A 13,891-nucleotide genomic window follows, 5' to 3' on the forward strand; every position below is an offset into this window, starting at 1 on the left:
TCTGTACATTGGAGCTCCATTTTCATTAACCGGTCAGTTTGGTTTACACCTAAGTGGGTAAATCTCCCCTTAGTAGGGTTGAACTGTACTTAACTTTTAAATGGGAATGATTTTGCTATTTAAACTGTGACTCCTCGTATCAACTTCTGCACACTAATTATTCCAGGCATTGTGCAAGCCAGCTAAACAGACCTGATTTTTGCCCTCATAGCTGACCGTATTCTGCAGGACAAGAGTATTAACTGTCAGATCTGGTTGGTGTTGTTACCCTTTCTGACTTGGAGACAGAAAGGTGAAGGAGTCTGAGAACTCTGCAATGATACGGGGTTCCTGCGCCCCCTTGTGCTCCTTGGGAAAAAAGCATTTCTAAAGCAGGCTGGCTAAGGAGCAGCTCTCACTCAGCCCATGAACCTTTTTCAGACAAACCAAGCTTTGCTGTATTTTGACCACCCTTGCTGAACCAAGAAACCAGGGCTGTGATTTAGAAACAAGTCATCTAATGACTCTAGGATATGGGGTTAAAAAAACCTCTTAAGCAGAGTCCACCCTACCTTGTTTCTCCTTCCTTCTTTCTGTACAGGATTTTCAACTTAGCACTATCAACATTTGGGGATATATAATTCTGTGGTGGGAGGCTGTCCTTCACACCGTAGGATATTTAGCAGCATCCCTGGCCTGCACCCACTAGTTGCCAGTAGCACGCGTGCACGCACACACACACACACACACCCTCCTTTTGTGACAGGAAAAGTCTCTAAACACTGTCAAATGTCCCCCCAAGGAAGGCAAAAATCACCCCAGTTGATAACTCCTGTTTTAGTTCATCATGAACAGAAATACTACAAAACAAAGACCTTTGCTTATTGAAAGATGAAAAATAAAGTTATATATGATACATATGAAAAAGCTTTCAAGAAATTTAAATGCTCTATAAATATAAAGGAATTATTATAAAGTCTATTTTTGTTTTGTTTTCTTCTGTAACTCTGACTTTTCAGAACCCATTGAAGTGATAAGATCTGGGTCTTTGTCCTCTCTTGCTCTTCTTTCCTTTCCCTGTAACAATATGTTAAATCAGAAAAAGTAATGGGTACATTAAAGATGGAGGAGGAGGCATGAGGGAGAAGCTGGGCCTAACAGGGCCATGCCTGTGTTGCTTACCTAATTGAAGCACCCCTTTCACTTCTAACCACACCTTTGCTGTTGCTCCCAGTGATAGAAGAGGTTTGATTCCTTAGTTATAGTCCTTTGATCTAATATTTATTCAGCAAACCTTTATTAAGGGCTTCTTTGTACTGAACCTGGGATAGTCCTTTGTGCTTAACCCTGGGTATTCCAGAAGGCATGGGACATGCTTCCTGTCCTCAAAGACCTCACAGTCCAGCAAGCTAATGACGAGGAAAATGCCAAACCTGAAACTAGTGGGGACTTTATTCTTCTTCATGTTGGGCCTAAGGCTGTAACAAAATTTAAGTATTGTCTTAGCTTGGGCTGCCATAATAAAATACCATTGTATAAAAAATAGGAATTTGTTTTTCATAGTTCTAGAGACTGGAAGTCTAAGATCAATGTGCCAATAGGGTTGGGGTCTTGTAAGAACCCTCTCCTAGGGTCACAGATGGCAGCCTGGTTGTTGTGTTGACCTTTCCTAGGTGATTGAAAGTTGGGGGAGAGAGAGGAAGCAAGTTCTCTGGTGTTTCTTACAGAGGAACTAATTCCTTCATGAGGGCCTCACCCTCAGGACCCCAGCTAAACCTAAATACCTCTGAAAGGCCCCATCTTCAAATACCATCACACAGGAGGTAGGGCTTCAACATACGAATTTGGCAGGGGGACACAATTCAGGCCATAGCAAGTACAGCATCATTTCCTCAAGAATTTTAACACTATAAAAGATCCTGGTTTTATGTTCTTACAAATAACCTGTACCATAGATTTGTGAGGCTGAGAGGATAACAGATTGATGTTAGTACCCTTCCCATAACACCTCAGAATCCTTCTGCATTACATTTCTACAGCAGAACTGGTGAGATCTATGTCTTCTCTTTCCTAAAGAAGTCTGCAAAAGGGGATGTGGGGAGGAAGGGCACTCTAGCCCTCATTCAGACCAAGGCCTTCCACTTGGAACTGGTCTGCTGCATCCTCATCACCAAAAATTGACATCAAGGCTTCCTTTCTACAGGTGAAGCTCATTTCCTATACCAACCACTTGAAGTCCTTTATAATAGAAACATTCTTCAAAGTCAGTCATTGGGTGAGGTTGGAGTGTATGTGGGGAGATGTAACTACATGGAGATATGCGCATTCCTTTGACTGTGGTAAATCCTAGTGACGTGACCTTAAATTACGCTGTTCATTGGTTTTAATGTCCTAATGGGTCTGGCTGTGATTCTGCCATTGGGTAGCAGGTGTCACCTGTTTCTGAGGCAGTCACCCCCTGCAGAGGAGACCCCTAGTCTGTACTCCCGTTTTGTTTGTGTACTTATTAGCTCTCACTCTTTTCTGTCAACCTAAAATAGCAATAAGCACATTTTTCTCAGCCCCTTCATTTCTTGCATAAGGCATATATATAATTAACTCATGTGAATTCATTATGTAATTGTTATTCATGATTGTTAAGAGTTCTAATCAGGTAAAAAGGCAAAAATATGATTAAGAGAAAGCTTTTTCTTGTGTAGTTAGCTGACAACTGTGTGATTTATTTTTTATAGTTATTTATGTTAGATGCTGCTATTCAACTATATATATTGCTACTGTCTTAGATCAGAGGTCAGCAAACTAGCCTGTTTTTCTAAGTAAGATTCTGCTGAGACACAGCCACACACATTTATTTTTATATTGTCTATAGCTGCTTTTGCACTGTCGACAGAGTTGCCACAGAGATTGTTTAGCCTATGAAGCCTAAAATATTTATTATCTGCTCCCTTAAGAAAAAGTTTGCCAACCACTGGTTTACGTAAGTCAGATTTGCTGTGTTTGGGAGTCGGCACTTGCCAGAATGTAGTATCTACTGTGCAGTGGTTATCAGGAGAAAGGGGAAAAGTAACTTCCCCATCAGGTAAGCTAGTGACATGGTCTAAACTACTCATCAGCCTTTTCAAAGTCAGGTAAATATTAGCACCAAAGAATGTAACCCAAAGGCTCGATGCCCTCCTGCTGAAAGAACTGCCCCTCAAAAAAAGGATGAGATGGTGGACAAAAATGCTGGAGAACAGCTTCATATAGTGCTTGGTCCTGAACCAACTCAGAGGTCACTGGGACTTAAAAAAGAATGGAAAAAGATGCCTGCATAGCCACCTCCTGAGAACAACAAAAGCAAATGATGAAATACTATGGTTAGTATGAGGGGCTGTTTCATTTTGAGGATTTGGTTTTCTCAGGGAGGGCTGAGCTCTCGCTTCTTTTGTACCCCCTTCAGAGCTTGTGTAAGTAATTACAGCTTCTCTTCTAGGGAGGCAAGTACATGCAGGCAGTGATTCAGTATGGGAAGATAGTATCCTGGTTAGAGATGGAATATGGCTTATCAGAAAAGGAATCAAAAGCGTCTGAATCCTTTCTGCTTGCTGCCTTCCTGAACCTGGCCATGTGCTACCTGAAGCTGCGAGAGTACTCCAAAGCCGTTGAATGCTGTGATAAGGTGAGGGCCCACATGTGAGATGGGCTCTGCGTATTCCAGATCTTTTCCTTCATCTTCATAATTGGCCTTCTTTTGCTGTGTCTTAGCTAAGAGATGGAGGTTTTTGTCATTTCACTTTGTGCTATTTGTTTGGAGTTATTTCTCAGCATGAATTGGGAAATTCAGAAAGATTTTGATTACCATTCAACTTTTTTGATGCCTAGATTATAATGTATTATGAACAAAAGTTTTGATAAAAAACAATTTCATCCAGGTTGAACTCCTCGGGTTCAATTTAATAACAGATATAATTAAGCCTTCAGGGTTTTAATAGACTGCGGCTGTTCATATAAAGGGTACATACAAGTCACTTTATATTATAATCACATTTACTCACTGTTGAAGAATACACAGATAATTTGGAAGACCCTCAAAGCATCAGCAGCCCTCTCCCTCTTTACATTTGTATTGTTCATGCTGGTGCTGGTCTGTTAGTCCTGAGGTGCTCCTTGATAGTGCTCATCATGGACGGTTTTGATACTTTCATACACTAACTGGCGCTGACTGTTAAGTCGGGCATTTGGAGAGTGAACTGTTTATCACAGTATGGGTAAAAGCTAGTCATTGGATGTATCTTAAAGACAGACAAAGGGATAAAAAAGACAAGCAACTATTTCATACATTCTTTGTAAGATTGTTTTTGAGTTTTAATTTTGAACTTTGTGGATAAATATCCTGTCATGCTATACTAAATTTTTGCCTGAAAAAGGAATGTTATTGTTGATGACATTTTAAAACTTTGTGCTTCTTTTTTATTATAGTAGTAAATAGTTACTCAAATTCATACATGACAAAAAAGTATAAGACAGTAAAAGTCCATCGGTAAAATTCCTATTGGCGCTCTCCCCAAAAACCAGTCATTCATTTCACACATATTCCTTCCATTTTTTTCATAGAGTAACGTGTGTGTATATATTTTTTAAATGAGAATGTATACACTTAGATACATAGTTTTATAAAACCAGGACATCTTTCTGCATCCTCAGTCCTTCACAACTGCTTCATTCTTTATAAAGCCTGTTACATAGTATCCATTGTATGCATCTGTCATAGTTTATTTAACCAATCCCCTGTGGTAGGTTTCCAAGGCTTTGGTATTACAAATTGTATAGCGTTTTTTCTCTGCATACTTTGGGATTGTTTCTATAGGATAAATTGCTAAAATAGAAATACTGAATCAAAAGACATGATGATTTTAAGACATTAAAATTTAAAATTTTAATACCTTATGTATTATCATTGAATATTTTCAGTGTTTTTTTCTCTAATATTGGCAACAAAAAATTATTTTCATATTTATTTCTTGGTTACTGATGAAGTAACCTGTCTTTTCATTATTTATTAGCCATTTGCATTACTTCTGTGAATTGTCTGTTCACATTCTCTGGATTATTCATCTGTTTTCTATTGATTAACGCAGTCTATACATCATTGCTGTTAACCCTGTGACAGTAGGGACCCTGTTCTCACTTGTCTTTTAACTTTGTTGATGGTATCTTTTTCTGTAAAGAAAGTTTTAATATTTGCATAGTCAAATCTGTCTTTTCCTTTCTAGTTAGGAAGGTCTTCCCCACCCTAAGATTATCAAAATAGCCCTGTTTAGTACTTGTAAAACCTACTCCAACAAGGTTTGCTTTTTAAAAAAATAACCCTATTTTATTTTTATGGGTAATTTTGTTTTTGCATGTAAATATACTTGGGCTAGAATTTATTTTTGTGTTTATGGCGTGAGGTAAGAATTTAATTTTTATTTTCTACGTGGATAACCACTGTCTCAGCACCATTTATTACAAATCTAATCCTTTCCCTGCTGATTGACATTATCATCTTTGTCATTAAGTCTTCATAAACAGACACATGAATCTGTTTCTGAATGCTTTGTTCTGTACCACTGACCTGTCTGTCCACAGATGAGTAATCAAACTGCTTTCATTTCAGTAGTTTGATGTAGTCTGTCTTTTTCTCTGGTAGGTCAAGGCTCCTCTGATTATTTTTGTTTTTCCAAATTCTTATTAGCCTTTCTTGGGCATTTTCGATGAACTTATCAAGAGCCCCTTCCTAAGTCCCCTTGGGATCTTTATAGAAGTTACAGAAAATACAGAAATTAATTTGAGTAGTTAGTTGTATTTTGATCAACAGGATGTATTCGCCTTGAGCCCCATCTTTTCAATACACTCTTCTGTAATTAAGGTATCATTGATATACACTCTTACGAAGGTTTCACATGCAAAAACGATGTGATTACTACACTTACCCATATTATTAAGTCCCCCCAATACCCCAATGCACTCACTGTCCATCAGTGTAGTAAGATGCCACAGATTCACTATTTTCCTTCTGTGTGCTACACTGTCTTCCCCGTGACCCCCCCCAACACCATGGGTACTAAACACAATACCCCTCCATCCCCTTCTCCCTCCCTCCCCACCCACCCTCCCACACTTCTCCCCTTTGGTAATCGCTAGTCCCTTCTTGGAGTCTGTGAGTCTGCTGCTGTTTTGTTCCTTCAGTTTTGCTTTGTTGTTATACTCCATAATGAGGAAAATCATTTGGCACTTGTCTTCAATACACTTTTTAAAAATAATTTTTTATTGAAGTATCATTGATATACAGTCTTATATTGGTTTCATATATACAACACATTGGTTCAGCAGTTGCCCATATTATTAAGTCCTTACCACCACTAGTGCAATTTCTATCTGTCAACATAGAAAGATGTTACAGAATCATTGGCCATGGCCAACTTAAATTATGATTGAGAGTTTTTGTGCCTCTTTATCCCCTTTACCCTTCCCACCCACCCACCCCAACCCCTGCCCCATGGTAACCACCAGTCATTTGTCAGTGTTTATGAGTCCCCTGCTATATTTTGTTCATTCTGTTTTGCTTTTGTTTTTATATTCCACAAATAAGTGAAATCATATGGTTTTTGTCTTTCAATACCTGGCTTATTTCACTGAGCATAATACCCTCTAGATCCATCCATGTAGTTGCAAATGGCAGGACTTCTTTTTTCTTCATGGCTGAATGATATTCCATTGTGTATATGTACCACATCTTCTTTATCCATTCACCTATTGATGTACATTAGGTTGCTAGGGCGATAAACACAGGGATGCATGTATGTTTTCAAATCAGGGATTTTGTTTTCTTTGGGTATCAGTACACTTTTCCCAATTCCCTTGGCCAGAAAGCTTTAGTAAGTTAAATGATGAATTTCTTAAAATCCCCACAAGTAACATTCATCCTTTCTAAAATATAGACTCTCTGTTCCTAGGCCCTTGGACTGGACAGTGCCAGTGAAAAGGGCTTGTACAGGAGAGGTGAAGCCCAGCTGCTCATGAATGAGTTTGAGTCAGCCAAGGACGACTTCGAGAAAGTGTTGGAAGTAAACCCCCAGAATAAGGCCGCAAGACTGCAGATCTCCATGTGCCAGAAAAAGGCTAAGGAGCACAATGAGCGGGACCGCAGGATATACGCCAACATGTTCAAGAAGTTTGCAGAGCAGGATGCAAAGGTATGTGCAGAACCCACTTGCTTTTCAGGTAGATCAAGAACTGGCCTTGCCCCTGAGATGGTTAGGCATAGTGCACGGGGTAGGTGGATAATCCGAGGCACAATAGGGAATATGATTTCTGAGGTCCAGCATGGCTTTTCTGCTCATGAGACAGATAGTTTTGAGATGCTGACATGTTCATTCAAGAGGTGAGAAAAATGAACTCCCTAGGGACATACTACTTCCTTGTTGAGACCTCCGATTTTCCCAGGAAGTGGACTACGATGGGAAGCCCCACCATCATACGCTTTACTTTGAGGTTCAGCAGCCAACCTGGTGAATGTGATATAGGTCAGTCTTCCCTACAGCAAAGTTGAATTCTGGTCCCGAGTTCACCCTCCAGTCCCCAGCCCCCTGTCACACGGACTTGATTATTAAACAGCTGTCCCTCTGGCAAGCTAGTCATTTAACCAAGGAAAGTGAAAGTTCCCACTCTGCAGCACAGCCCTGACTTACCCAGCCAGGCAGCCTGAGAAGTGGTTAGAGTGCCCTCTTGTTTTAGAGCTGAACATGTCACTCCTTTTTTCTCTAACCCGGTTGATTTCTTGTATCTTCGTCAGGAGGAGGCCAGTAAAGCAGGAGGCAAGAAGACTTTAGAAGGTGTCACCAGTGAAAAAGAAAGAGGAAGTCCAGCAATGGAAGAGAAAGCTGAAGGCCTTGTATGACATCAGGCAAAGGAGGGAAGAGCCCTGATGAACTTGGCCCCCTCCTCCCTGGGCTTTCACCCAACTCAGGACTAAACAGTGTTCAGTGTAAAGTTTGTTATAGTCTGTGTGATTCTGGAAGCCAATGGCAAAACCAGTAGCTTCCCAAAAAACAGCCACTGTGCTGCTGCCCAGTGCTCTCATTGCGGGGCTGGTGTGGGACCCCTCCAGGTGGACCAAAACAGAAATGACTGTTGGTGTGGGGAGACCCAACCAACAGCGTAAGTCCAGCTCATTTCAGTTTATGTCAACTTTCAATATCCAGTTCAGGTCCCTTGAGATAATCCTAACAATTTGGGGCTGTATGTTAGGTTTTACATTTGACCGAACTTTAATAGCACTGCACAAAATTTTAAACAAACACTTAATGAATTTCTCCTTTCCCACAGTTGGGTGAGGGAGAGGAGCACAAGGTTTTGTTTTTTTTTAAATGACTGAAGTGCTGCGAATGCAACCTGTTGAATTTTTAACCAACCGAACCCATGGTGGAGGGGTCTGGGGTCCCCTCAGGTCCACAGCAGTGTAGTCAGTCTTGAAAGCCAGAACCTCAGAAGCCACCACTTGCTCCCTTAGCCCCATGATTCCTTCCCTTAGTAAGCCAGCCCCCTTGGGAGAGGGGGTCTCTACCAAACACGCCTCGCTCTGAAGGAGGAATTCTGTCGTAATTCAAACACTCTTCATCGATGATAATGAGCAGACGGAGTTCCTGGATTAGCTTTCCCTGTTTTGGATGAAGTTCTGAGATGCTGGAATGTGAAAAGAACAATCAGAATTGTGCTTTTCCCCTTCTGTGTTCCTTTTAGGAAATAATATTGAGTACGCCCTGCCTGCTAGCATTGCTACTGTTCAGTTTCTTACTTCCATTCTAACCGTTGCTATAAAGAATTTAAGACTTGTTCTTATATCTTAGACCTGGAGTGGATCTATTTACATATCCATGCAGCTTTTTTTGTTGTCTTTTTAAAATTACTGTCTCATAAACATATGTATACTGGTTTATGGAATATTATTTACACTCCTCTATCATGCAAAAGTTTTTTTTGACTTTTTACTTCTAAGTAGCTTAATTTTTAACAAAATCTGTGGGGTTGAAATATAAGTTGCTCTTCTACACTAAGGGTTTTCCTTGCAGGTTTGACACACAGTAATTTTCTTTTCTAACTGATAGCCTCTTTGTTCTGGTGTGAATTGTGAAAAAGAATTGAAAACAGCCTCCCACACAGTTAGACCTAATCTAAAATCTCCAGTACTTGGGCATTGAATTAGGGCAAGTCTTAAATATGTACATGTGATTGAATCTTAGTCCTTATGGGTAAATGAAATTAAATACAGCTTTCTATTCCCACAGCCTAAGAAACACTCATGGGACTGTGCTGGTGACCCAAGGAAACATTCACACCAACCTGGAACATCTCACTTGTTAAACCCTAAAGAACACTGGCAATTGTATTTTAGATTAGTTTTTATCTTTATGGTGGTTTTAACAAACCCCTTCATTGTTAGGTTAGGACCCACATTAAAACCTAAAAATAAAATCATTTCCTTTTATACCAGTTTTCTTCTCCATTGAACAAACTGAATTAAATTGTAATTTTCTCCTTTAATAATAACTAAAATCCTTTAATTTCCCATTTACACTTTTGTGTCTTTTCATATTTCTTTTAAAACCCCAATCTCACCTAAGAAATATGAAAAGCAAAAGCTTATTTTGCTTATTTGCTTAACTGTTTAGTATTTGTAGCTCTGTTGACTAGAGCATGACGCCAGTGAGGCCAAGTTTGAGATTTGATCCTAAAAAGGTCAGTTAGAGCTTTCTGCAGATAATGAACAAAAAAAATCTTCCAAAAATTAGATTATCGTGTCTCCTAAGTGTGTGTTATGGGTCATAGGGGGGAGGGGGGAGGGCAAGAGTGTGTGGAATGTGTGGAGGAAAGGGTGTGTGAGTGGTTCTGAGCAATGATTGAGGTGCCCATCACCACTCAAGAAAAAGAAACTTCACATATTCTTGTATCAAATTCAGTAATCTTAACAGTTTGTCTAGAAATCATCAGATGTATCTTGTAGACCACATATGGAGTGGAGAGGGAACATACGGTGAATTAAAACAAAAATTTTTTTAATCATTCAGGTACACTTTTTTGTGTGTTCCTTAAATAAACTCAAAAAGACTGATTTTTCCATTATTCTTGGTGGTGTTTAAGTAGTCTTCAAGAAAGGCAGTTTTGGTTGGAAAATCATAGTAGGGGCCAAGTTGAAAAAGACAATAGAGAACTGGCAGAAGACAGTACTGCCATGCTCTTTGCTCTGCTGCACAACTTGGTCAACATGGGGTGAAAGGTGGTGGAATGACGCATCTTTGTTCAAATGAACCAAATAATCAGAAAAACAAGAGGATTCTGTTTTTTTCATGAACCAGTGAATATTCCACCATTTTAACAGATTGTAAGGTAAATTTCAATTTGGAAAATGAAGAGGTTTAACTGCCCTTTATAAATACTTTTTTTTAAAGTAAGGGTATGTCAGATGATGTCTGTATTGAGCATGCTTTTTTTCTTAAGTAGCACATTTCATCAATAATCATAGTTACATATTCGGAAGGCCTGAGATGATGTCACACATACTGTAAGTCCTGATACACACTGCAAAAGGAAGGTGGAATGGGGCTGGGGTGGTGGCGTACCTTTCTCCCACAGTGCCGTGGCCACAGACAGATTGATGCAGGTTGCAGGCACCTTCATTTCCATAGAATTCTTTGCATCATCTCAGGATTTGAATTATATGCCTTTCCCTTTGCTGCTGAATTATTTGGCAATAACATAATTCCTTCGCATGATTTTTCTAAGCAAATTTATTATTATAATAAGAATCTTGAGGATGAACCAGAGAAAGTTTACCAGCTGTAAATTTGTAACCTGGGGAATTCAAGGCAGAGCATAAGGCCTGTCAGTGAAGAGCTTTGTCCATACTTGACCATTTTAGTAGCTCTTTGAACTCACCATTTAGCATGATGCTTTAGCATATTCTCTGAGGTTGGCAACCATGGGAAACTGTCACCAACATTGATGACACATCACTGAATTTGAGTAAAAAATCCCAAACATCAGAATTCCCCACCCTGGCTGTATACTGTTTCTATCAAATGGCTACTTATGTGTTTGCATAGCAATGACTGACAAGTGTACATCAAAGGACGCTAGTGGCTTGAAAAAGTTTTGGGGGACCTGCAATGCTTCCTTTCAAATTTTTCTCCTATCTGTCTGACATTTCCTTGAGGGGAGAAGGATATAGAAATGGTACGGTAATTTAGACACTATTTGCATAATTTATCTTGATCTATAATTGCATATAGTCTGCATATGTGACCTGAATAATACATTGCATAAAAGGGACAGCACTGAATCTAACTCCCAAGAAGATCCTTGACAGCATCCTGTTGGAGCTGCCACCTATAGGTGGGACAACTGGAGCATATTCCGTGATGCGGGGATCCCTGAGGGCCTTGGAGGACCCAGAACAGTGAAATGGCCAGCCCACAGTCATCAGGTCGCCTGATGCCCTTAGACAATTCCAAAATAGGTCTTTTTCTAGTCCAAAGCATGATTTTCTTGGCATATGGAATGAGATATTGGTAGTTCCTTAAAAATCCCCAAGCATTTAACAGAAAAATAACAAGAACATAGGCCTCATACTCTGGAGTAAAAATAAGGTGGGACATTCACCAGTATGTAAGGATAGGCATGTTTCACTTTCTAAAAGCATGCTCTGGTTTAAGGAATTTGGTGTTTGGGTTCTTAACTCTATTCAATCCTATTATCTGGAAAAGAACCACCCACCACCTTGGAATCTGCTTAGAGCAAGAAAAGTCAGGTTTTCCACTGCACTCTGCTCATTTTAAGCACTTAAATATCCATGCTTGGAGGGACTCCACCTTTTAAATATAACCAAAGGCAAGTAGTAAGATTTTCTGTGATCTGCCAGGCAGTAGCAAGGATAGAGTATCAGCTCCTAAGAACAGTGCAGAAAAAGCTGTCCTGCAGCCCCTGGCCAAAACTGGTCAAACTGCCATTTATTGAGTGTTTACTATGTGCTGGGAACTTAAACCCTCTTTCCACCGACCTTCCAAATACAAAAATGTGGCTGCTGTATTGTTTCTACCTTCCAAGTCTCACACTACATGGTGGGGTTCTTACTAACCCAAACTACACAAGGGAGGAATCCTGGGACATGTATTTCAAACTTGGCTCAGTTGACACATTACAAATAAACCAAATGTCCAAGCCTTTCTTGAAGTAAATATTTCAGGTCTGGTTCTGCTTTGGATTGTGTGTTTTTGTAAGATAACACTTTGCTGTAGGCATTATGACTTGGCTTTAAAGTTACCTCCTTAAAGGTCTCTGATCAAGGAGATTGGGTTTGGGAAGAACAAGTAGCTAATGATTAGTATTTGGAAGTATTCCTATAACCTGACCTTGACCTTGACCTTGACCTTGACCTAGACCTAGAAAGACTAGTTCTAGTTACTTACTAACTTATTTGATAATCTTCTCACCCTCATGGTTCCACACTGAGAACTCCTGATCTTTTCAGTCTAAAACTTAAGCCCACATGTATACTTGCCCTCTACAGATACCAAAGTCTTCCTAAAGAAGACAACAACCTGAGCATATAGTTAGTACTCATCTGACCCCCACTGGGGGCTAGACACTTATTCATTTCTTCACTCATCCCCATATTAGCCCCCAGTATACCATTCCCAAGCTAGTACAAGTAAATTCTCAATAAATTGGCTTCCTGTCCTTTCTCATAAAGCAGCCTTGCATCTCAATCTCAGTGGCCCTTCATTCCTTGTTTTGAGATGTGGAGGCCAGAACCACATGGTTTTCTAGCAATTCCTATAACCTGACCTTGACCTTGAATTGCCTGAGGTGGTAAACCAGCAGCAATTTGACTTAAGGGCAGCATAGCTGCAAAATGGATCTATTGTCTTCAGGCCACATTGATCTTGTCTATTTCTAGTTGTAATGATAACTCAGAGTTCCTCAGCCTAAACAGAGAATGTGAAGTGGAGGTCTCTGGGAAGATGGCAGGATAGGGAGCACTCTCTCCCCACCTAAACAATTGCACTGGCAAACTCTGATGTAACGGTTTTGGAGCTCTTGAGTCTGTTGAACCCTTGCAACTTCCAGAGGAAGAGGTGAATAGTCAGTTTCAATTCAGCACAAAAGTAGCTGTCCATCCACCACCCAGACACATGGCAGGCCGCGCTGCAAGTTTTCTCGAGCAGCTCACAGCTTGTGGGAGGTTTAAAACAAAGATTGACAAGAGACAAACAAGGGCATTATGTAATGATAAATGGATCAATCCAACAATTGTTACAACATAAAATTGTAAATACCTATTGCACTCTACATAGGAACACCCACAAATATATAGAGAGCAAATATTAGCAGACATAAAGGGAGAAATTGACATTACTACAATGAGAGTAGGGGACTTTAACACCTAACATATCAATGGATATAAGCTACATGAAAAAGAATGAAAACTGGACACCGACTGCAAAAGAATGAAACTTTATTACACCATATACAAAAATAAAATGCATTAAAGACCTAAATGTTTGGCCTGAAACCATAAAACTAGAAGAAAACATAGGCAGTACATTGTTGGACATTGGCCGTAGCAGTATATTTTTTTGGATCTATCTCTTCAGGCAAGAGCAACAAAAGCAAAGATAAACAATTGGGACTACATCAAACTAAAAAGCTTCTGCACAGCAAAGGACACCATCAACATAACAAAAAGGTAACCTACTCTATGGGAGAATATATTTCCAAATTATATATCCAATAAGGGACTAAAATCCAAAATATATAAAGAATTCCTACAACTCAACACCAAAAAAAAAACAAATAATCTGATTTTGAAATGGGCAGAAGACCTGAATAGACATTT

At 39.7% G+C, this 13,891-nt stretch overlaps 1 protein-coding gene across 6 annotated transcripts in view; it reads left to right on the top strand.

Annotated features, from left to right (window-relative positions):
• Window positions 1–10,119, top strand: part of LOC118907977 (peptidyl-prolyl cis-trans isomerase FKBP5-like) — a 124,751-nt gene extending 114,632 nt beyond the window's left edge. For 5 of the 6 annotated variants that reach the window (XM_057493725.1, XM_057493726.1, XM_057493724.1 and 2 more), the window contains 3 exons: window positions 3,452–3,637; window positions 6,954–7,193; window positions 7,793–10,119. In XM_057493725.1, the coding sequence (XP_057349708.1) occupies window positions 3,452–3,637; window positions 6,954–7,193; window positions 7,793–7,897 (531 nt within the window). In that variant the 3' untranslated portion in view covers window positions 7,898–10,119. Of the gene's footprint in view, window positions 1–3,451; window positions 3,638–6,953; window positions 7,194–7,792 lie in introns of those variants that run through there. The other variant, XR_008994278.1, reaches the window with a different exon arrangement.
• Window positions 10,120–13,891: the final 3,772 nt, after the last annotated feature.

This window comes from Manis pentadactyla, chromosome 16 (genome assembly GCF_030020395.1).
Source record: "Manis pentadactyla isolate mManPen7 chromosome 16, mManPen7.hap1, whole genome shotgun sequence".
Classification (NCBI taxonomy): Eukaryota; Metazoa; Chordata; class Mammalia; order Pholidota; family Manidae; genus Manis; species Manis pentadactyla.